This window comes from Columba livia, chromosome 5, assembly GCF_036013475.1.
Source record: "Columba livia isolate bColLiv1 breed racing homer chromosome 5, bColLiv1.pat.W.v2, whole genome shotgun sequence".
Classification (NCBI taxonomy): Eukaryota; Metazoa; Chordata; class Aves; order Columbiformes; family Columbidae; genus Columba; species Columba livia.
Window position 1 is genome coordinate 4,480,457 of NC_088606.1, and position 23,931 is coordinate 4,504,387.

The 23,931-nt window shown below is 43.9% G+C and overlaps 2 protein-coding genes and 1 long non-coding RNA gene across 6 annotated transcripts in view; 2 read left to right on the forward strand and 1 right to left on the reverse strand.

The window, feature by feature from the left end:
• On the forward strand, positions 1 to 7,494 carry CNIH1 (cornichon family member 1). 2 transcript variants are annotated; one of them, XM_065063166.1, is made up of 6 exons: positions 1 to 198; positions 2,399 to 2,467; positions 2,719 to 2,766; positions 5,480 to 5,592; positions 5,945 to 6,088; positions 6,616 to 7,494. In XM_065063166.1, the coding sequence occupies exons 1-6, from the start codon at positions 118 to 120 to the stop codon at positions 6,641 to 6,643; spliced, it is 483 nt and encodes a 160-aa protein (XP_064919238.1). In that variant the 5' UTR covers positions 1 to 117; the 3' UTR covers positions 6,644 to 7,494. The 2 variants fall into 2 exon arrangements, with proteins under 2 accessions (XP_064919238.1, XP_064919239.1); XM_065063167.1 differs by lacking the exon at positions 2,719 to 2,766 and having other exon boundaries at positions 2 to 198.
• Positions 7,495 to 11,202: 3,708 nt separating this feature from the next.
• CDKN3 (cyclin dependent kinase inhibitor 3) lies at positions 11,203 to 18,209 on the reverse strand. 2 transcript variants are annotated; one of them, XM_065063164.1, is made up of 8 exons: positions 18,142 to 18,209; positions 17,941 to 18,023; positions 17,091 to 17,146; positions 15,473 to 15,517; positions 14,530 to 14,752; positions 13,600 to 13,631; positions 12,612 to 12,715; positions 11,203 to 11,494 (listed from the first exon to the last, which is right to left on the reverse strand). In XM_065063164.1, the coding sequence occupies exons 1-8, from the start codon at positions 18,196 to 18,198 to the stop codon at positions 11,408 to 11,410; spliced, it is 687 nt and encodes a 228-aa protein (XP_064919236.1). In that variant the 5' UTR covers positions 18,199 to 18,209; the 3' UTR covers positions 11,203 to 11,407. The 2 variants fall into 2 exon arrangements, with proteins under 2 accessions (XP_064919236.1, XP_064919237.1); XM_065063165.1 differs by having other exon boundaries at positions 12,612 to 12,712; positions 18,142 to 18,197.
• A 122-nt stretch (positions 18,210 to 18,331) lies between these two features.
• Positions 18,332 to 23,931, forward strand: part of LOC110364572 (uncharacterized) — a 58,722-nt gene continuing 53,122 nt past the window's right edge. The window contains exons 1-2 of one of the 2 annotated variants that reach the window (XR_010472694.1): positions 18,332 to 18,396; positions 19,898 to 20,022. This is a non-coding gene — a long non-coding RNA (uncharacterized LOC110364572). Of the gene's footprint in view, positions 18,397 to 18,425; positions 18,580 to 19,897; positions 20,023 to 23,931 lie in introns of those variants that run through there. The other variant, XR_010472695.1, reaches the window with a different exon arrangement.

Here is a 23,931-nt window from a genome sequence, read left to right on the forward strand (position 1 = left end):
CGCTGCGGGCGGGGCGGCGCATGCGCGAAGACGCCCCGGCGCGGCCCGGCGGTGAATGATCGCTCCCGGCAGCCCCCGCGCCGCTCGGCCCCGCCGCGGCTCGCCCGCCCCGCCGCCATGGCCTTCACGTTCGCCGCCTTCTGCTACATGTTGGCGCTGCTGCTCACGGCCGCCCTCATCTTCTTCGCCATCTGGCATGTGAGTGCGGGAACGGGGGGCAGCGGGCGGTGCTTCGCGGGTGTCCCGCGGCCCGGGCTGAGGGAGCGGCCGCGGGGCGGGGCGGGGCCGGTCCCGTCGGTGCGGCTCTGGCCCGAGGGCAGCGGCTCCCCGGGCCCGCTCCGCCGCGGAGGCCGGACGGGACCCGTCTGTTCCTCCGTGAGGAACCCCCGAAGGGCTTTTTTTGTGCAGGCTGGAGGTCCCTGCAGGTCTCACCGCCTGGGGCCGGCGGGGTGTCCAGCGGCTGGAGAGGGACTTTTACAAAGGCCTGTAGTGATTGAACAAGGGGTAACGGCTTTGAGCTAAAAAAGGAGAGGTTTAGATTAGAAATAAAGAAGAAATACTTCCCCATGAGGGTGGGGAGGCCCCGGAACAGGCTGCCCGGGGAAGCGGTGGATGCTTCATCCCTGGAGACACCCCAGGGCTCAGGTTGCACCAGGGGAGGTTGAGGTTGGATCTGGGAACAATTTCTTCCCCAAAGGGCTGTGGGGCATTGAACAGGCTGCCCAGGGCAGTGCTGGAGTCACCAGCCCTGGAGGGGTTGGACAGATGGGGTTCTCAGGACATGGGGCAGTGCCAGGGTGGGTTAACGGTTGGACTCGATGATCTTGAGGGTCTTTTCCTGCCAAAGTGATTCTGTGGTTCTATACACCAGGCTGGACGGGGCTCTGAGCAACCTGAGCTGGTGAAGGTGTCCCTGCTCATGGCAGGGGGGGCACTGGATGGGCTTTAAGGTCCTTTCCAACCCAAACCATCCTGTGATGCTGTGACCTCCCAAACAGCTCAGGCTGCTGAAGTGCCGGGTCACCCCCCGGGACTCACGGAGCTGGGGCAGCTGAGGTACCACAGCCGGTCCCCGGCTTCACTGTTATGTTGAAGATGTGGAAATATGGCAGAGCTTGTCTGTGGATAGAACGGATTTTCAAGTGCTGATAAAAGATTCATCTATTTCATTAAACAGTACTTTTAATCTGTTCTTTTTTTAAAAGAGTTGTTGGAAATGCTTTATTCTGAAGTCAGTTTGACTCCTTATTTAATAGAAATAATCACTTATGTGTTGCGCTCTTTATGTGCTTTATATTAAGACTTAATTTTTGATATTTCTTTATTATTGCTTTTTGAGGGTTTTCTATCTTGAAGCCGACACAGGGAGAGCCAGAACCTCCCGTGGCTCAGCTGTGAGAAGCTGCTGGGGGAAAGGACGTGAGGAGGAGGATGTTCTTGGCACTATTTCAAGCTTTGTAGTTATCCCTAGCAAAAACTGTTCTGTTGCAATATAAGCCCTGTCCTGTAAACATATTTGGGTTTATACTGAATATAAATGAATCTTACAGTGACAATAAGTCGGTCTTAAGACAAGTAGCAAGTGATAGGATGGGAGGAAATGGCCTCAAGTTGCACAAGGGGAGGCTTAGATTGGATATTGGGAATAATTTCTTCCTGGAAAGGGTTGTTGGGCATTGGAACAGGCTGCCCAGGGCAGTGCTGGAGTCACCATCCCTGGAGGGGCTCAAAAGGCGTTTAGACGAGGTTCTCGGGGACATGGCTTAGTGCCAGAGTGACATTATGGTTGGACTCGAGCATCCCGAGTGTCTCTTCCCACTGAAACGTTTCTATGATTCTAAGATTTTTAATGTCTGGTATGACACTTGTTCTGTACACGTGGCTTTTGTTGTATTTCATGCTGCGTCTTTGATTTTTATGGTACGAAAAGGTTGAGTATATGTAGATTTTTTAATAGATGCACATCTCGGACATACATGTGGGGTCAGCATTCACTTTGATGGTAATGAGGCAAAACATTTGGCTGCTTTTAAGTTTGCTGTTGCTTTGTTATTTCGTTAGTGACCCCTGTGCCAGGTTCCAAGAGTCACTTGCGAGGTTTGGCGAGTGGGGTTAAAACTGTTGAACCTGAGCTGGGAAACCGATTGTGGGTGGGGAAATAAAGAGAGAATGTGGGCAGAGATGTGAATGCCTGAAATATCTTCTCTTTCTTGTTTTATAACCTGTTTGAGAAGGGTCTCACCTGTGGGTTTATGACCTTAGAGAAATGACGTTCCTGAATGTGGTGGCAGCAGTCGGACTTATGGCTCTGTACCGAAATGTTATTTTTCACGCATAAAATACGTTGTTGCTCCTGGATTGAAGAATCACAACTCTTTCCTTTATTTCTTTTCCCTAGATCATAGCATTTGATGAACTGAAGACGGATTACAAGAATCCCATAGACCAATGTAATACACTCAATCCTGTAAGTCGCACGCTGAACGCTTTTTGAAATAAACGTATGTAAAGTGGTTGGTTTTGCTGTCATCTTGATAAAACAGGTGGTAGAATTGCATCTGGGTGGACAAAACCTAGTTGTTTCGCACAAGTTCTAGGGAAAATGTCTGATTCTTTGCTTTCAAATTGAATATTCTGACTGTTATTAATCTGCCGGTGATCTCGTCAGCTGTCGTACTAACATTCTTTCAATCTGCTTTCTACATTTTCGGCACAAAGACAGTTGAAAAGGTCAAAAAGATTAAAAGAGTCAAAATTGCATTGAAGGTGTGTACTGCTTCTCAGTTTCATGTTTTTAATGCCACTTTCATTTTGTTAGGAACATTTGTAATACTTTGAAGCTCTTTTGTTTAGTGTGCCTGTTCATCTGCTCGTTATCTGTTTGTTGGGGTTGAGATAACAACAACTTCATGGATTTTCCATATTTTGCACAAAATGATTTTGCTTGCGCACCCAGCGAAGCGGGGAAAACTGTTACATGCCTGCTACACGTCCTTTTCGTTAGCCGGACTAAGTTCGGAGGGAAATAAATAGAACGTTTCAAGCAAGATTTATTGAAGTCGGAGATTATCGGAGACTGGTTGGTTTTTAAGCGTTGACTGAGTAAATTCTGATCTCATTTGAGGGTTTAGATGGGTGTAATGTGACAGGTGTTATCTTCACTTCTTTGCTTTATGTCTCAGGATCGGGGTGTTTCTCGGTGGCCGCTCATGGAACTCCTTGGTTTATGAAAATAATTTGAGAAAAACGATTTGCTTACACCCGTAACACACCGATGATAAAAGGGATGCTTGTTAAAAAGCACGTAGTTGGATACAGCAGGATTTTTGTGCTGTTGTCATGGGTTTTACTTTGGCTCGGCGTGCCCAGGCTGACGTAGAACGCAGGGGCAGCACAGCAGCGCGGCCTGGACTGGAACTTTTTGAAGAATTAAGTAAATGTTGCCAATGAAAAATGAATTGACAGCAGCTGGGGAGGGAAATGTATGTTAGACATACGGCACGTAGCTTGACAGCGAGTTTTACAGCAAGAGAAGGGGTGGGGAGAGGCAGAGGCTGGATCTCAGGGGTTTGCATCTAACAGTTTCCCTTGCTTGGTCTGTTCTCGCGTCATTGCTGCTGCAGTACGGCGAGGGCAAATCCTCATGACATTTATGCATTATGATCTTATCACAACCTGGGAAGTATTACAATGCGCATGTTTAACGCAAATATTAACCTTCTGTTAACCCACGTGCATGCAGTGTTTATTGGTATGAATTGAAGACATTCAATCACTTAATATTTGCTGTTGTGAAAGTAGAGTAGCCACTAAAGGTGATGTTAAGATCCACGCTCTTGAGGGGATCTGGTAAATGACTCTGAAGTGTTTTTTCCTATACAGAGAATCAAAAATCCTGGTAGGAATTGAGACACCTGAGTAGGCAGATTAGCCCAAAATAGTAACTGCTTAGTACCCTCTTGATGTCTTCCCCGCTCCTATTATAGTTGTATCTCTTCTTGGCAACGCCAGTTCTTTCCTCCTCGCTTCTCTGATAAATATCACAGTAGAATATGCTGTAATTACTTTTTCTCTGGGAGATACAGGCGGGATAAGATGTGGTAGATTTGAAAGAGACAGGTATTGTGGTGCGGGAGTAGGGCGCGATCAACAGGACAACGGAAAACATGTTTTGAGATGTATAGTTCAATAAACTCCACATTTTCAGACCTGGCGAATGTGTCTCAGCAGGCAGCCAAGTGCTTGGTGTTTGGATAGGGCTGTTGTTGTTCTCCTATAAATAATTGCCAATTTGTAAATGGTAAGTATATAAAGAAGAATCCGGAGAAAAGGATTTACTCGAAACATTTCATGTATGACAGGTTGTTTTTGTTGATGTTGATGCAAGTTGCTTTGATGTTGTGCATTTAGAGAAGCAGAATGTCGGAGCGATGTAGGCGGTGAGAATGTCTGTTTGTTGGTAGTGTGTAGATTTCTAGGAATATCTTGGGATTTAAAAGAAGCCTCTGCTTGGAGAGAATGAACGAAATGAGAAAACACTGAGATTTCCGTGCAGTCATCCTATGCAATGTTAATCACACGCAAAAGTGGGGCGGTGTGTGTACGTGTGTGCACACAGTTTAAATCTTCAGGTAGAAATAGAGCTGTTTTCAAGGGGAGATGTTTTAGTGGTCCTGAGTTGAGAAGCAAAAAGCTTATGGATTTTCTTCTTCCTGAATTAAGTGATAAAGGAGTGAAGGATTTCACTGGGGGGTGACTTATTTCAGACACCTTTCCTCTTGTGGCAGGTGTGAGGTTTTTGCTGGCTCTCTGCATGCGTTTAATCTGTGTCTCTCTCCATATGTCTCCTATTAATAACACTAATATTACCTGGCATTTCACGCTTTCTGTGGTTTTGTAGTAAATGGATAATGAGCTTGGCGGGCCTGTGCTGGGCAGCATGAGGCTGTAACGCATGCGGGGGGGGGGACGGAAAACGGGGGTGGCTGGAACCCCCCAAACCGCTTGAGAAAGGAGCCGGCAAATCCTTTGAATTGGAAAAATGACGGATTTGTGAACGCCAAAACAAAGCTTTAAACCAGGAAAACGCAAACCATCTTTTTGCCGATAAACCATTATCTGGAGCGTGTTTCCTACTGATATTTCTCTGTCGCATGAGCAGAAATATCTCACTGATCTGTTCCAAAGGTCATACCTAAAGCGTGGAATCTGTTAACAGTGCACTGAATTTAATAGAAGCAATGAAAAACTATCGATCGGAGCATTTAATTGTTCACTTTTTTCTTCTTGGTTCATAAATACCACGTGAAAACAGCAAGGCACGCACCGCTGGCTGCTGTTTTCACTCTCTGTAGTCTAGGTAGTGTTGTGTTTTAATAATAATAATAATTTTTAAATGATAGCTTACCTCCAAAATAGATTAAACCACACGTTTTGCTTTGGGTAATCGAGATGTCTAACTCCTCTTTTTCTTTTCCAGCTTGTCCTTCCCGAGTACCTCATCCACGCCTTCTTCTGTGTCATGTTTCTCTGTGCAGCAGAGTGGCTTACGCTGGGGCTCAATATGCCTTTGTTGGCTTATCATATTTGGAGGTAATATTGACGAGCCTGCCGTCTCGTTATGTTAATTGTTACTCATTCTCCCGTTGCAGCGCTTCCTGTTAAGTGTTCGGCGTCTTTGGCAAATAAAGATGCTTTTTGATACGACATTAAGAAAGTTGATGTTGTGGCTATAAAACGAGCCCCATCGCTTTGCTTTCTCTGTTTCTGTTATATTGCTGTGCTGTGCTTCCCGTTGCTCCCGCAATTCGCCGTCTCCTACACGGAGCTGGTGGAATTTTCTGGAAGGGGGTGGTTCCGTGTCTGGGTTCTGGTGTTATGTGGGGGGCAGGACCCCGTGTTTCCCGGCACTGTCCCCACAAAACTAACCCTGTGTCGCTTCCAGGTACATGAGCAGACCCGTGATGAGCGGCCCTGGGCTGTACGATCCCACAACCATCATGAATGCAGATATTTTAGCCTATTGCCAGAAAGAAGGATGGTGCAAATTAGCATTCTACCTTCTATCCTTTTTTTACTACCTATATGGGTAAGTTTTTATTTCCTCTGTCTCCCATCTCATCTTCACCTTTGTTGTTTTTTTCAATTGGGCTCAGTGTACAAGAGAAATTTCATAGATAAGAATAAATATAGCGCAAACTTTTCGGAAAGAAAATCCACGATCACCATTTGATTCTGTTTTAAAACGCAACTCTTAATTTGGTCGGAATTACTATTTTGAATCCGTTTGACTTGAAAGCTCCAAGCTTTTCTTCTTTTAAGCGTAATATAACGACCCCTCGCCCAGTATTTTCATTAAGAAGCTGCAACAATGCTGTTTTTAGAGTAAGGAAATGTGATTTTTGTTAAAGGTAGAAGAGCCTGCCTTGGTCTAGTGCCAACTGGTTGCTGCATCAATTTGCATCATGTTTTGTATCAAAAAGCCCTTCTGATGCGTTTTGTGTAAAATTTCAATCACGACCCATCTACCTCACACAGATTTGTTCCTTAAAACTCAACGACTGTATAATTAAATGTATAAATGGTGCATCTTAAGATTTTTCTTTGGTTTTCCAGCATGATTTATGTTCTGGTGAGCTCTTAAGAAGACGTTTGACAAGCTTTGTTCCAGTTAAGTGCATGCAAAAGCCACAAACCACGGATTCTTTACAACAAGAACCTCTTACCAAGATTAAATCCGGAATCTGATGATCGCATTTGCGTTAGAAAACGACGACTCCCCTATTTTTAAAATATTTCCACATTTTATACTTGTGGAAAGACTCTTTTCTTATATTTTACTGGGACACTGAAATTAAAGAAGTACATGTCAATTAATATAAAGATTACTGGGTTTCGAGAAGTTTTGACTTTGCACTCCATAAGGAACAGCCGTAATCTTCAAGTAGGTATTTGTTACTACCAGCCTTAGTACACTAGGGAGTTTCTTTAGGCCGGGCTTTGTAGCGGCTCGTTTGGACTCGCGTGTCCCGCTCTAAATCAGCTGCCGAGCGCGTGGGGAGGACCAGAGGTGCTGGGGGTTTGACCTGGGAGCGCCGTTGGTCTTAAAGAGCTGAATTCACGGACACAATTGCAAAAATAGGAGTTTTGTTTAGTTTGGTTTGTTTTTTCTATGGTTAATCTTTCCTGTATGTCTGTATTTTCTCCAAACGTTAACCTTGCTTTAAGCTCAAACGTGTGTCATTGCGATAGAAGTTGAATTGTCCACGAGGGAATGAATTGAAATGAGTTTTGTTTTTAATGTCTGTGCTGTCTTATTAACAAATGGACAAACCTACAACAATGATGAAGTCCAATGATGAAAATACTCCTGAGTTGAAGAGTAATAACTACAGAGCTTTTCAAAGCAGAAAGTGAGCTTGTGAAACTGCCCCGCTGTTCCTTAGTGCAATAAAAAATAATAATAATAATAAAAAAAATTCTCAAATTCAGAAACACTTTTTACCTGGTGCCTTGTTTGGTTGGTAAGTTGAACAGATACCTCTTGTATTCAGCTGTTTATGATGGATAATTGTGTTACCCTTTAAAAATAGAGCACCGAATCAAATAGTGTCTGGAAAAGAGAAGCTCTGATTTCCTGGCTTTGGGGCTTTTTTTGTGGGTCTTCAGATAAACTGTAGATGGGGCAGGGGGACGATAATATCACTTTATAAATTGTGACTGCAACAGCTGCTTAATTTAGGAGTAATAATTAGGATTTTTTTGTTTAATGCTTCTGGAGAATAATAGTTTCCCAGTTCTAGTAAAACACTCTTGTATAAACTGGGTTTCTTTTGTTCACTTTGGATCTCTTGGGTGTTAAAATGATGTGAATGGCTGCACTGGTTCGACCAGAAACCCAAATATTGTGATACTGGGGTGGGCTGAGGCAACAACTGAGGAACGGTGACACTGGGCAGGTATCGAACATCTCTGCTGGACTAGCGGGGTGGTGTTTGGAAATCCACGTGTTACAGGTGCCCTGAGCGGGAGCTTTGGCGTCAACAGCCCTTGAATAGATTTTTCTTCCATTAATTCAGTTGCTTTTTGAGCACTTTCATAACCCAGGGTGGACGATGTGCTGGGACAGTGACTTCTGCAATGTGTAAAAAAACTTGTTGAAAAGTTCTGCTGACTTCATCTGCTGCTCCTAAGCTCTTATTTTTTTTAAGACATTGAAAATTTCCCCCTTTCCACCTTATTTATGCCAGGGGTGATTTGAATAGACCATCATGTCATCTGTCCAAGCCTGTTTAATCTCTTTTTGAGTGGAACATCTGTAGCTTTGTCGTTACGCTTTCTCCTCTGCAAATTTCCCTCTTCTAAGCGGGAGGAGACCAGAACTGTTGTCATCAGATGAGATTTGGGTGCCCTTGTGCTGTAGAGCAGCAGTTTCCTCCTCTTTTTCTGAATTCCTCTCCTCTTTTTATAATATACTGGGGATGTGAGAATCCAGGCTCTGATAACTTCAAATTCTGCTTACTGAGTAACAACAAATACCTGCCAGCTTATTAGTATGGACATAAAATAGTTTTTCTCACACGTTTCTTTTTTGCGTTTATTGACATTTAATTTCTCATGCCCTTTTGGCTCGAGCGTTCTTTTTTTTGGCTTTTTTGTCCTGAGAGTCCCAGATCTTTTGCAGCAGTTGCAGGTGTTACCTCCCAGCCCTTGTTTTCTGTGCAAGGTGGCGGGTTTCAGCCTCCTCACATCCACAGCTCCGTTACTGCTGTTCTGCGATCCCGGTCCATCCGCTGTTAGTTTGACAAGAGGATTTTCTTCCTTGCACAATCATCATTTTGAGCTTTTGAGCTAAAGAAGTTTTGAAAGGCTTTTTGGAAACTTGGGAATATTGTTCCTGTTGGCTCATGTTTGTTTTCCTGCTGCTTGGGGCCTTCAGACACTGCAGTGAGATTATGACTTCACCCTGTGTAAGCAAAATTTAATTAACCCTTTTGTATGGTTGTATATTTATTAATCTGTTCCAGAAATGAGCCTTATTGGCGCACATCGCCATGGCCTTCGAAACCTCTCACTCCTTTGGTACTTGCACTGATTTAAACCAAGTTACACACCAGAATAAATGCAGGATTTCCTGAGTTCAACTGAAAACCCCCTCCAGCTGTGGAGCAGCTTTAGCCAGGCATATTTAGCAAACCGTTTGCAACATTTGCGCTGTCCTGTGAAGGCCCAGCTTTACACATTGACATAAAATGCATCTGAGTGTTCCTGAGCAGTGGAACTGAGAGGTGAAAGCAGTTCTGGTGAGCTGAATTCACCACTAACCGCAGAACAAAATGCTTGTTTGCGTTCTGTCCTGGTTAAATACATGAGAACTGAAGGATTTAATCTTGTTTCAAAGGTCTTTAAACTGTCAAAGCATCACAGAGAAAGGTCACGAGGGCAAGTTAAGAATTCCTGTAAGAACGGAGTGTGTGAAGTGTGAGGACTGCCCAGCAGAGTCCCCCAGAGAAAGCTGCTTAGGAACCACGGTCAGCATCTTTATTAAAACAAGGTTAATGTCTGCCAGCTCCCACCCAGCTGCGGGGTGAACCTTGTCCCCTGCACCCAGCGACGTGCGCCTCGCACCCCATTTTATCTTTGTGAGTACGTGGAGCAGCACCCACGATGCTGGAGTACCAGTCGTTTCACATTCAAAATGTGGCTGTGGTATTAATTGATTTTGGGAGTTCTAAGAGGCAAAAGATTATGGAAAAAATAAAGAACGTTTCTCTCTCCCTGTCAGAAAGTTTCCAGCCATCTGACATATATTTAATACCTGAATACCTTCAGTTGCAAGGACTCAGCACTGAAGATGGGACAGACAGACAGTGCTTTTGTTTTTCTGATTTGTTTGTGCTGGAGAATACTGACACAACACTACGAGTTTTGAGCGAAGTGTTCTCTGCAAGTGACTCTGTGCTGTGGAAAGTGGAAGCATTCCTATTGTCTGCCTTCAAAGTGACAGGACACGGCTCCATCTCAGTGCTGGACATGTAACCAGCTGGTTTCTTGCAGCACTAGGGAAAAAAAGTGTCGCCTGGGAGGAGTGACAGCATGGACTACAGGGAAACAGATGGTGACAAGGCAGGACAGGACACCAGTACAGCTCACAGCAACATCAGCCCACAGGCAACAGTTCCTCTGACTCTGCTGGTTTGTCTCACAACAAAAGGCAGAGTGTGGGTGACACAGGGTATCGCCCCAGAGCCAAAATGACCTCACAGGGGGTCCCAGGACCCCTGGGCACTGGAGTGGATGATCATTGCTTCCTCCGAATAGGACAGAACTAGTTTAAATGTTTTCTTCAGGAGTCTGATAATCTCTGGTGTTTGTGAGTGGATGGAGTTAACCAGGAGGGACGTGAACTGTTAGAGATGTTGCTGTGAGATTTTCTCCAGCCCACAGTGGGTTGTTTGTTTACTTGCTTTGGTGTGATCCTGCAGACGGGCTGTGCCAGACTCACCCACGCAGCTATCGCAGTGTCTCGTCCTGCCACAGTCATATAAAACCTGCCTGCTTGCTTTAGCACACTATAAAACCTCCTTCTGTTGGAACGAGGGGATCTCATTCCTAAATATCACTGAACACACTACGCAGAACTGTGACATTTCAGAAAGCTCTTACTAGTTCATAAGGCACAAGTGCTCCAGTGTGAAAATTTCTATGCTTGATTTTCAGTTTAAAACTAGAGCCAAGGTTTTTTCGATGTAATTTCTACCTCGCTACATTTTCCCAGTGTGGTTCTTAGGAAGGCGGTGGATAAGGAGTTCTCTTTCACCTCTTCCCCTGCACACGGAGCAGAAGCCAGTCTGTCAGCGCTACGTCCGCACTTAGCTGTGAGGATTTACAAACTAATCGCTTTCCTCTCCTATTTTGCCTTCACGTCCAAGTGCTCCTCCCAATTCTCATGCTACATAGAACACAGATGAAGCAAAATGAAATTTGGTCGCTGTTTTGGCAGCCCAGCCTCCCTCCGCTTTGTTCACAGAAGCAGCGCATAGGATGTCAGTGTTAAAATATCAGCTAAACGGCAGCACACGTGTATCTGTGGTGTTAAATGTGAAGTTAACATTGTGTAAGAGTAATTATTCTGTGGAAAGTGAGCTCGTTAGGCGTGCAGGCCACCGGCAGAGCAGTAATGAACACCAGTACGCTTCCACATATTTTTAAGGTGGTATTAAATTAAGGAAGATGCAGTGTGGTCTGTAAGATTTCCATCCCCACCCCCAACATTTTACACACAGAAGTTAAAGCGAGCGGCTGCGTCACATGGGCTGGAGTGATGGGAAATTGCGAAGGTCGGGAGATGTTTTGTCCAGGCGTCCGTCAGCCATGTAGACACAAAGATGCACCACTCCAGTATTAGTTATTGTGATACTGATCTTAATCCCGTGTCCTTTGTTGCCAGATGTGCAGCCAGGTTCTCTCGAAAGTCATGGAGGTAATTGTATTGCTGAAAAAGCACAATCGGATTTGTAATGAGCGCTCTGTACTTCAGGAAAAGGCATTACCCATCTTAAAAAGCTGTTTGATAACCCAGAATTAAAACTGCACCCTCTAGTTCATTTATTTGCTCTTCTTGTGCTTATTCCAAACCCCCTGGAATTTCTCACCATGGATCCGAGCTTGGATCTTGTGGCTCCTCATAAAGGGCACACATGAGATCAAGCTAACGCAAACCATGGCCCTCATAGGTGGAAGTTTCATGTCAAAATTCCAAGCTGCTTTATTTGGATCACCATTACTCTCTCCGTAAGGAGTCCATGGTGCAGAATAGAGCCTTGAGTTATTGTGATGATGTACAACAGTTTGTACTAAGAGTGTACTAAGAGTTCTTAGGTCAACTTGTACATCACATGGAGTAGTAAGATGCAAGTGTTCAAAATGAGATAAAAATGTTGGTCAGCAGTGGCTAAAGGACAGATCGTCCACCCTGAGCGGCTCTGAGGGCTTCTCGTTACAACATTTGTTCAATCCTTCCCCCTTTCTTCAACCAGACATGCAAGCTGCCCCCCACCTGCCCCTCTGGTTTGTTGAAAACTGATTCTCAACAAGTAGTTTAAACAAGATGTGCCTTCCAGAGAGGCTTAGAGCTAACAGAGAAACAGTCTTTGGGCAGCACTTCCCCCTCAGAAATTATCTTGTTAACTTTTTAAATGTCCTCCCTCCATGTAGGTTTTAACACTAGTGCCAGGGATGCTCCTTAAATGAAGGCTGCCAGTGTATGGATGTGATGGCTACGGAACGTGAACACAGCTACACAGGTTAGCGAGGCGGAACGAAATCAAGGCAGAAGAATCAAGTAGAAGTTGTGAGGAGAACGTGAGCAACAGAAAAAGGGACAACAGTGATGAGCAGGGATAAGGACAAGAAAGCAACTAGTTACTAATGATGGTGAAGAAGAGGCGGGGAGAACAGCTGTTGAATTGAGAGGAGACAGAACAAGATGGTTGGAGCAGTAGGGGAACTTCTCAGAAAGACAGCGGCATCCCTTTGGGAAGGAAGGAGTCGGCCGTCCGAGCTCTCTGCCCTTATTTCCACACGTGTTTTACCTTTGTTAGCTTCATTACCTTGATGGTCTGTATCGCCCCAGATCCTCTCAGGTTCCTCAGGCTGTCTATGGCTTGCTGAGGTGCCAGCGTGTCCGAAAGCTGAAGCAGGAGACACCCAGCTACTGTAAAAGAGAAGTAAATCCACCCCTGTGCTACTGAGCACCTCCTCCTGCGCACAGCACCACTTTTGTGCAGTAATAGGTTTGTTCCATGAAAACCACTCCAGTATAACTCAACCTCATCATATGGGGGTCACAGATCTGCTGCATACTTTGCCAAATACTATTTGTTGGTCCTGGTCCCATGTGCCCGCTGCTCCCGCCTGAGCCCACAGGCTTTGGAAACAGGTGAAAACCCTCCCAGTTTCCCCCCTGTCTTTCCAGAAGCATTTGGGAGGCAAATTCTAGGCTTTTGAAGAATGAGTCCCAGTACACCCCGTTAGTTGCCCTTTGTGTCTTCTGACTGCATTTGCTTTTTTGGCATTATCACCTTCTGGCACACACACAATAACTAATGCCCCTGCAAGCTTTAGAGGGAACATTGGGCTGAAGAAAGATGCAGAAGAAGAGTTTCATCTCCTTTTCCTGAAGAGTCATTGAGAGAAGAGGGGAAAGTGCAATCCCATTGGTCAGAGGAGACTAAAATTTGCAGTGAAAATGGTGAGAAAATAAGAGAGAACTTTCTATCAGCCCCACTGAAAGACTGACCCTGCCTGACCCTCCATCCTCTCACCTACACACTCAGAGCTATACCATAACATACTTATGTCACTCACTGCAAACAGTTTCTATACAGGCAGCTCATGTTCCTACCATTTGACAACACCTTTCTCAAGAAACAGGCCCAAATATACTATAATACCTAACCTGCTACCCGCAGGGGCACTTTGCATTGTAACCAGTTAAGCTTTGAGGACAATTTGGCTCCTTTAGGCAATGCTGTCTCCCAAAAACAGGTGTGCGGGGTGGGTTAGTCAGGCATTGAGAAAGAGAAGGTAAGTGCTTACTGAGACATGAGCGTCCGAGGCCACCGTAACAGCTGAAAAGAGAATAAAAACACTTGGTTGTACTGAGCTGTACTACGCTGCAACACCCAGAGCGCCTCGATAAGTAAATACACCCACACAATTCTTGCCTTAATTTAATCAAGAGGAGCAGTGGTACAAGAGAGTTGGAATATACCTACAAGGCTATCTCGTATTTATTCGTCACACCTTCCTTAAGCAGCGGCTTTCTAAAGAAACTGCAATTTTAAAGTTTCCCTTCATTCATGGTAATAGTCCCAAAGGCACAGGAGGACAGAAAAGGGCACAAAAGTGGAAAATTTCGGTTTTCTTTAAATCCTACTCCATATTCAGGCTTTGATGACAGTTGTGAGCTGCTGACGGCAGCAGGGAGCCCAAGGACTCAGCGGGTGTCTGTGCGGGGAGCTGTCAACAGGATCATTCAGGGAACACAGAACTTGGAAAGTTTTCCCCCCTCTACTCCGAGCTCCGCTACAACTGTCTAAAGAAATTCTTTTAAACCTATTTCAGGCAAATTACAAGTGAATTTTGCACTGCTGGAACCCACTGACTCCTTGATAAACAGCCCAGAGGTGTGTTATCCTCTAACAACAGCTGCTTTAGCTTGCAACTCATATCATACACCCAATATCCAAGGGGGCTGGCAGTGAGGAGTTGTCTGGTGCCGTTCAACACATGATGTGAAGCGTTTGCTGGAGAGAACAATGGGAAATGGGAGATTTGGATCTTACAAAGGACAAGTTAGCTCCAAAAGTTGCACGAGGAGAAACAGGTGGCTTTTCACAGCTTGAACTAACTCTAAAAAATGCAACTGTCATTTGACAGGGTTCATTTTCAGCTGGTCATGCACCTAGAGAGAAGCCAGTATCTTTTACAGAAATGTGGGGTGAAAGGGAGACAACCAGAACCTACTGTATGATCGTTTTCCGGTTACTTTCCAGGCAGTTTTTGAGCTCTTCCAGAATTTTACAGCAGTTGGCAATGTCAGGAGTGTCCCCATCAGGAACAGGATAGTGGTGCACACAGATCCCGTGCTGTTGGTAGGCATCTATAAGGTTTGGTACTCGGTATTTGAAGAGCTCTCCTCTGGTACAAAGCACAAATATATCCTGGGTCCCGTAGTTCTTTAGTTCTTCTGCGAACAAATTAAGACACTTGCAAATAAACAAGAGCCTATTGAGCTTAATGATACACAGATAAGCTACTTGGTACTGGTTCTCTTGTTTAATCTTTGAGGTTAAGACAATAGGAGTTAGCAATATTTCTTTGAGCAGCATTTACTTCTGCTGAGTCTTACCCACATTTGCCTCCAGGTGACCCCTGAAAGCATTTTTCTGGGTTCAGAGGGAATCTCAAGATGAGCCTCATTAAAAGCACATCAAAACTCAGCTAATTGCTGCCAGCTTAAGCATGAGTCTGTCCCATCTCCAGCTGCGACTGTGCCCAAACACAGTGGGGTTTTGCTGTTGGTATTAATCTCTCCTCTACTAGTGTTTACAGATGAATACTCGGCAAAATATTTACATTATTTCACCTTTTCTATCCCAATCTCACTTTCCTCTGGGAAAAGGAGATTACAAGTTTGTAATTTATCTTGGTCTTAGCTGCTTTAAAGACAGATTCTCCTGCACGTGACTTAGCAGAGCTTGTGGTTACTCCGAAAGATAAGCCTGTACAGCTCCGGCCTGGAAATTATCTGACTACTTATCCAATATTTGGTAGAGAAGTCAGAGAGAAAGTGGCACTGCACACCTGAAAGTCGTATCTAGTGCTCATAATGGTGACAGCACTAAGATATTTGCTGCATCTACTGCCTGGAAGAGAGAGGCCTTTATATACTGGCCAGAAGACTCACCTATATCTTTCTGAAGATTTCTTCTAATATCCTTAAACCTGCAACCTAAAACAAATTATGAACGACAATTACCACTACAGGCAAGTGACATTTATGGAATGGCTGCTACAGCTGAAGAATAGAGCACAGACAAACTCCCCACCAAAATGAAAGCAAAAGCCAAAACCACACCCCATGTAAAACACAGTTCTTATTTTTGCAAATAGATCACTAGCGCAAAAGACACTTTAAACTCCATTATCTGCTTAATACTGTAATGTAATAGGATTAAAAAAACCCCACAACCTGCCCAAGTTTTTAAGATGCTATGCATTTTCCAGATGAAGAGCTTTGGATATTATAAATCAGGGTACAGCTTGAAAAAAATCCCCCAAAACCAAAAACCAACACCACAAACAAAAAACCCATAAAACAAAAAACCCCAACAAATAAAAGGGCTGGGTAGAGATCACTTCAAAGTTATCTGGTTGACTGGTAGGAAAGTAAGTTCCCTGTTCTATAATATTCAGCATAAATTAGGTTAAAAATCCTCCTCACTATCCAGTCTTCAGCGTATCCCCACTTCTGTTTTTTCCTCACATCACACTACAAAGGCATTTTTGCAGCCCCTACAGAACACTGTACTGCAATATTCACAGCTGTTGTTTGGTTTGAGATGTAACTGCTCAGAATATTTGTGCTGCACCTTCCCTCTGTCTCCCCTCCTTCTCTTACAGCCCCGTAGGCAACGAATCTTCAGGTCTACCCTGACAATGCTCAGCATTGTGCGTATCTTGAAACACCTTTTGAAAACGAGTCAGCAGAATCCTGCAGACCAAAAGCTGTATCAGCATGGCTACGACTGGATGCATCTGAAGATTAGACAGCTCACGTAGCTTAAAAACATAATGCAGCTATTTTTTGGCATATATATATTAACCAGTGTTCGAGTGGTAGTGGGATTTTCACTAGCACTGGCCATCACCCACTTCAAGATACCTTAAATTCAAATATTATTCAACACTTGTTTTCTAGTTCTTCAGTGTGGTGCTAGTCCCAAGCTTGTACTTCTCAGTTGGCTGATGAAAGTCAAGTAACTGCTTTGAATGAAACAGAGAAAGTTCACAATGTCACCACCAGCAGTTCTATCTTTTCTGTGACCACAAGAGATTCACCATGGCTGCAGTTTTGGTAGATAAAAATACAGTGAAAGCCTGTATGTTTATTTTTATATCTTGGTCATAGTAGTACAACCCAGATGCTAAGGGAGAGCAGTGCAGAACTGTGAGCAGACCGAGTGAGTGTAATTTGAGCCAAATATATCTTACAAAGGAATTATTTGTCAAAGCAGTCTTGTTTCACTTATGTTGTTGCTTGTTATAAACAGCAAGCCAGGCTAAAAATCCCAATATTTTAACTGACAGTGGAGGACAGCCGCTGTTTTCCTACCACTCTGCCAAATTATCTTGTGTTAAGATATTCTCTCAATTGGTCTTGGTATTTTTGAAACAATTATTCCAGTGGTAGATTATAAATGAAGTCACTCCAACAACTAAATGGAACACAGAATTTTGGGGTACAAGATATTGCCTCTCTTCAGCTTCAAACATGCCTGCAAATTTCAGTGAATACTTCTTACCTGGAAGGGAACATAATCCCAGGAATTTAGAAGAGTAGACAGGAGACAAAGTCAACCTACCAGGAAATACAAAATATAATTTTAAAAAGCCCCCAAAAAACAACAAAAAACAACCCAGAACATTTTTGTTATTTGAATACAGATAACTCACTACCAGACATTGCTTTTCTGTGGGACTATGAGAATCACAGGACGGTTTGGGTTGAAGGGACCTTCCCAGCTCCCCCAGTGCCACCCCTGCCATGAGCAGGGACATCTTCACCAGCTCAGGTTGCTCAGAGCCCCGTCCAGCCTGGCCTGGGATGTCTCCAGGGATGGTTCATCCACCACCTCTCTGGCCAACCTGGGCCAGGATCTCACCACTCACATGGGAAATAATTTCTTCTTTATATCTAATCTAAACCTCCCCTCTTTCAGTTTTAAGCCGTTGCCTCTTGTTCTGTCACTACAGGCCCTTGAAAAAAGCCCCTCTCCAGCTGTCTTGCAGGTCCCCTTTAGTGGGGGAAGAGTTACCTACCTATAATTCACTTTTAAGAATAAACCAGGCAAGGGAAACTCACGTGTGGACACGTACTTCATCACATACCCCTGCCCAAGAGGAGAAAAGCACTGACAAATCCCCACGAGATTTGTCAAAAATAAATAATCTATCAAGCGTGACTGACAGTGACCAGCAAACACTTCCAAAAGCGGCCCGGGGCATCAATCCCTTTGCGGGGGCACCAGCAGTTCAACCACAGCCCCCGCCCCCGCTCTGGCCGGTCACCACAGTTTCCTCCAGGGAAAAACTCCCGTTTTCCATCAAACGCCCTTTAATGTTCCATTCCCGCCGCTCCCGGGCGCGTCTCACCAGGAGATGGGCAGCGGCCTCGGGTCCCACTCAGTGTCCTCTTCATCCGAAGAGTCAAAGTCTCCCACTGGCGTCCCGCAGGCCTGCGGCGGGACAAGAGCCAGGAACTTACCTGGGGCCGCCCTGCCCCCGGCTGAGATGACCCCGGGGATCCCGCTCCCTATCGCGATCCCGCTCCCTGTCGCGATTCCCGCCCCTCACCGGCTGCACCATGGCGCCGCTCCCCCACCGCCGCCCGTTCGAACTGGCCCCGCCCATCCGAGCCCTTCTCTCCCTTTGCCCAATGAGAAGCTGCCGCGCTTCGCGAGAGGAGCTCTCTGATTGGTGGACCGTGAAAAAGAGGCGGGCTTAAAAGAATAAAAGCAAAGAGGGCTGTGGTGATCTTTGCGTTGATTGGCTGAGGCGGTGTGGCGGGAAGGGGTTGTGTCTCGAGCCCCGGGTGGCGTTGCTGGCAGGGTGAGGGCGGCAGCGCGCGCGCGCGGCTCCCCCTTCACTCAATTCCTTTTTAAAGCTGTTTTCTGACTGGAAAAGGGCTGGGGACGGGCTTTTTTAGCTGGCTGTGATTCGCATCCAGGTTGCCCCAGCCCTTTTTGTCTGGGAGGCTGTTCCTGAGGTCAATGCAGTGCTGGAAAGCACCTAGTGAGTGGGGAGTGCTCCTCAGCTCCTGCGGTGCTGGCCTTTGGTTTCCATTTGTCTCTGTCGGTCATAAATCTGCTGTGGGGTAGGAGGGAGAAGTTGAAGGGAAGGGACGTTCTTGAAAAGTGGGCCTGTGGGATGAGGAATCTACAGCCACACAGGCCTCCCTCATGGTGCATGTGGGAGCAGGGACGCGCTTGAGTTTAGCGGTTTGGGGTGCAGTTTGTGGCCCTTTTTGGTACTAGTGTGGTTTTTGTGGCCTTTGTGGCTGCAGTGGGGTTTCTGTGGGACTCACAGCTGCCTTGTGGAGGTTTTGGGTGGTCAGTTCTGTGTGCACAGAAAATTGGACTTATTAGAAGCAGCAAACGAGCAACGTTTGCTCTGTTAAACTCAGTGTCAAATATTGTGGCAGCAGTAGGACATGCAGCTCTTCAAAGTGTTCAGACCTCACAGATGTGCCCTTAGCACGGTTGCTTGGGCAGGCGCCTCAGCTCCACGCAAAGGAAAGCAAAGGTGGCTGCAGTGCATCCTCTGGTGGGATCCCCTGGAAAATTCAGACTTAAGGCAATTTGATGTGTGCACATCCTCCTCTTCACATGTTCCTCTTTTCTAACATTTTGTGCACATAGGCTTTAAGTGTATTGCATGGAGTTTTTCTCTGAGCCTAACTAGCATGAAAGCTCCAGGGGAAAAGAAGATTCTGGCTACCTGATTTTTAAGAGCTAGGCTGCTGCCCGTGCTTAGCGTATTTTAGTAGAGCTCTTTTTGCAGCATTTCTGGTTTAACATGCCAGTAATTCTGTTCGTTAATTAATAGGGAGAAATGCATAAATTGTTAGTGTGGAATTTGGGTTTTAAAAACTGGATTAAGGCATTTCTACAGTCTGTAGAACTGTGTTGTGAAGGAGCCAGGCACGAACAGTGATTCTTGACATAGGTCTAGAGGATAAAATGTGGTCATGGAGACTCTCAAAGATGTTTTTTAAAGTCAAAAGTATGGTTGTATACTAATTTCCTTAAATGGTTTGTGTTTGGAAGGCTTCCTGGTGGTGTCAGTGCAAGTTCTCCAGGTGTGGAGATTACAGGTTTTTAGTTCCACATTCATAATATTAGTTCCACAGCTGGAGGTTTTACTGAAACCTGCCTGAGAAGGATTGTAGGAACAAATTGCTTGGTATCACAGGATTTAGGGTGAATTCAGGGAATGAAGAAGCAGATGATGAGGGGATCAAGGAGGAGACCAGTTCGTTAAACCCCAGAATATGATAGCAGATGTACAAAAATTACATTACTGAGCATAATAGAGAATTAAAACACTGCAGATGGTGGTGACTAAGATGAGAAATGGGAAGAAATATGTCTGAAGAATTGAGGCAACATGAGGACAGCCAGCCACTGTAGCTGCAAACATCACTTTAACTCCTGCAGCTGCTACATGAAGGATCAGGTATGTTTACTTCTTTTCAATGTCTTTTTAGCCCTTGTGCCCCTGCAGATTATGTGGAACACTTGTACTGTTTGATATAGATGTGAAATTAACTGTATTTCCCCCCCCCCGTGATTGATTTTGCCTATTCATGTGAAAGGTGTTGCAGAATTTAACTCTGTGGGATATATCACTATAGAAGCAGTGACATGAGATGGATAAAGGTAAAAAAAATAGCAGTGATGATAATGCTCCTGGTTGTCCTTTGAGATCAAAGGGATTCTCTGGAGTTTGGGTGCCTTCATGTGGTAGAACTCAGTATGGGATCTAAAATGGTAATAAGAGCTGGTAATACCAAGGACTACCAAATGTGAGGCTAAAGCTTGTTGTGGCAGCTAAAGCTTCTGTTGTGGCAGAAATGTATAATTATAATATGTAAGTGTGAAATCTGAAGTAAATGGAGGAAAAAGGTTGGGAAAACAAACAACAAAACAAACCTGGGAAGGTCCTGTGAGATTCCTTATTACTTTAGGCATCTTGCAGCGTTAAACAAATATTATGTTTAATTAGCTTGATACCTGTTAGGATTGTTTATTTCTTAAATCAAGCTGTTGTCCATAATGTCAAATTGTAATGTGCTAAAGCATCTAGACCATCTTGCTTGTCTTGGTCTGCCAGAAAGTGTTCTTTTGGCACATAAAAAGGAATGCATCAGCATCAAGACTTTATCTTCTGGAAGTTTTTGTTAGTTTATAGATGGGAGGCCTGTGCTAAGTGAAGAAAAAACAGTCACAGGCATGGGCTGAAATACATAGTTTGGAAGATTTATTTCATTGGTGAGAGAGGTGATGAAGAATGCATGATTTAAGCAGAGTTTTGGTAAATAACCAGATAAATGGTTAGGCCGGGAACTGCTGTCTACAAATACCTAATGTGAGGGTCTAAAAAAGATGGAGACATGCTCTTAGAGGCGTGTAGCAGAAAGAGACAATGGACAAAAGTTAGAACATGGGAAATCTGTACATCATATAAGAAAATAATTGCTTACTGTGAGTGTTGACAACAATCAGTAAGAATTTGAGTGGTAAGTTTGTGTTTACATGGTAGCTGCTTGGACTTATATTTTTTGGTTGGCGCTTTTTTTTTTTGTTGAGAGGTAATTATGTTGCTTGACATAGACACTTGTGCCTTTAATGCAGTATTAAATACCCTTCCAGAAATACTAGAAATAATTTACAGTGAGTTGAGTAAAACAGCAAGGTTTTCCAAGGTGCCCTGCCTCCCAGGCTTTAAATACACATGCATAGAAGAGGTTTATGGTCTGGCAGCAATATCTGTATACAAAATTTGGAATGTAAGCAAGTAGTGTATGAAAATCAAGACCGTTCTGGTGGGTCAGGTGAGAATTTTCTCATGGACCCAATTGTGAGTCCTGTGAAAGCAATCCTGTTCAAACCTGTAAAGGTTTCAGGTCATTTTTATTTCTCATTTTTTTTCTTCAGCAGTCAAGCTTCTGAAAGCCAGCTGGCTTTCAAACGTTACTCTGGTTATACCTGACTCAAGTCTGTGTGCACCAAAGACAAAGTGAAGATCTTCATATCCCAAGTGCATTGCTTGTCATACCAGTGAAGTGTTAAAATTCTGACAGAGTTAAGCCTGACCTAGTTTTGCTGTCCTGGGGCCAGGGGAGTGGTTCATACTTGTAGTATCTTCTACCTGCTGTTCTGCACTCAGGTTTCCCAGACAGAAATAAATAATTGATTTACTTCAGGTAAAAGCCTGGGAGGTAACTGGTGTGTATGGAGTGCAGTGGACAGGGATCACCAAAGACCAGTGTGGAAAAAGGAGAGAATGAACTTGATGGTATATAGTCTTAGGATGTATTTTCAAAAAGAAACCTTTAATCAACAAGCTATGTTCTTTTCCTGCAAGGAGCCAAAATGAAATCTGAAACACCCAAACTATTAAAATAATTTAAAAATCATTGTTAACTTATTATTCGAAACAAACTTATGTAGTGCCAAAGACTTATTAGTCACCTCTCTTTTCATATCTCATTTTCTGGATGTTGTATTTTAGTAAGTAATTAATATGCATAGTGTTACAAGAGATGTACTGTAATGTCTTTGGGAGCAATCCACTGGTTATATCACCAGAAGATCCCATGACATAATTTCAATTTTTCAGATTGTTTTTTGGTGGGTAAAAAATGATAGATGGAACAGAGTTGCAACATTTCCAAGCATCTTCTGTTTTTCTCCACCCTTGACTTTAAACTGTAGATTTGTAGAAAACTTAATGCCACTACATTACAAACTTTACATTGTACCTCCCAATGAGGATGTGAATGGAAAATTCTTGTTGCATGAGATAAAAATGTGTAATGTTTGGAGAAAACTTGAGATAACAAAATTTTAGAATTGCAAGCACAATTTTGGGAGATTCCATCAGTTTTCCACATTGTTACTTAGTTCTTCAGCTGCACTTGAGTATGTTTTGTTGGGGTTTTATTCTAAAACTGCGCCAAAAGAACACTGACAGAAATATTTGTGAATGGTGATTATCTGCTCCAAGCTGAAGTGTTTGTTGAAGGGAGATTCTTTGCAAGCTGTGTTATTTCAGAGTAACAAGCAACTACCCTCCTACTCCATGTGTTTTGAGTGAACTTTTTTTTTCTTCCCTTGCATGTGTTTTTTCTTTGCTTCCCATCAAAACCCAAATACATTTGTGGCAGACAGCTGACCAGAAGCAGAAAGCTCATGGATTGCCTGTCTTTTCTGTCAATAAAGCTTCAAAACTGTCATTTTTCTGTAGCTCTGAACAAAGAGACGCTGAGTACTGAGAACGGCCGTTGGTTTGTGGAGCAACTTACTTGCGCATATGGTGTTATATGCTGCTTCTGCTGCCGTAGGACTGGATTTATGGATTGTTTTGCCAGGATGGTACCATGGAGCAAAGAGTTGAAAGAAAGAGAGGCTTAAGCTCTGTCCAGCTCTATAAATCCTACTTGTCAATTGAATTAAAATCAGAACTGAGATTTGGCCCTAAAACTGGTGATGAAAACAGTGTTGGAGAGTAACTGCTGAGGATACTGGTGAATAAAATAGTAGTCCGTGCAGTTTTATAATAGTTACTGGCAATTTTTAATGGAAATGAACTTCGGCATTTCTAGGCAGGGTGCAGCCCTGCTTATATTGAAACTAATTATGTAAGTGTCGCTGGAATCAGGATATTTTGACTTGCAGTTTTCAACAAATTCCTGTTTATTCTGGATTAAAACGTCGAGTCTTTTATAGTGATAAAGAAGGTCCAGTGCTACTTATAGTCGAGAATTGTGCCGTTGCGTGCAGCTGGCATGAGATGATGCGTGTTTCTTGTCTGCCCTTCATTTATCACAGTTTTTTCATTTACATATATATAAATATAAAAAAGTATATATATAAATGGAGTTTGATCAAAAAGGATATAGATTGCCCAGCTGGCCTAGTAAGAAGTATCAGAAGCACCAAGTCCTTTTTGTCTCCTAAATCTTTCTTTTATATTTGGGAAACTAGGAGCAATAGTGTTTTCAAACTGTCTCCTTAAATCTCCTGTAAAAGACAAGCTAATGAATTTCACTGAGCCATCTTTATAGTATTGTTGAAGCCTGTGAACAGACAAAAGGATGGCAGTGGTCAGGAGCTGAGGTTGGGTGGTGATGGCAGAGAGATCAAAGCACCATACGTGCCTGAAGCTTGTGCACTGGAAGGAAAAGGAGTGAATGGACTACCTACACGCTGCCAGCAGGTTTATCACTTATTATGCTGGATGTCTACTAATTTCACTTCAGAGAGAATAATTTGTCGCAGGGGAGTAATTTAGGATTCTGCTTAAAATCATCCTCGCTCAAAACATGGTGATCATAATATCTGCAAGCAAAATATGTCACCT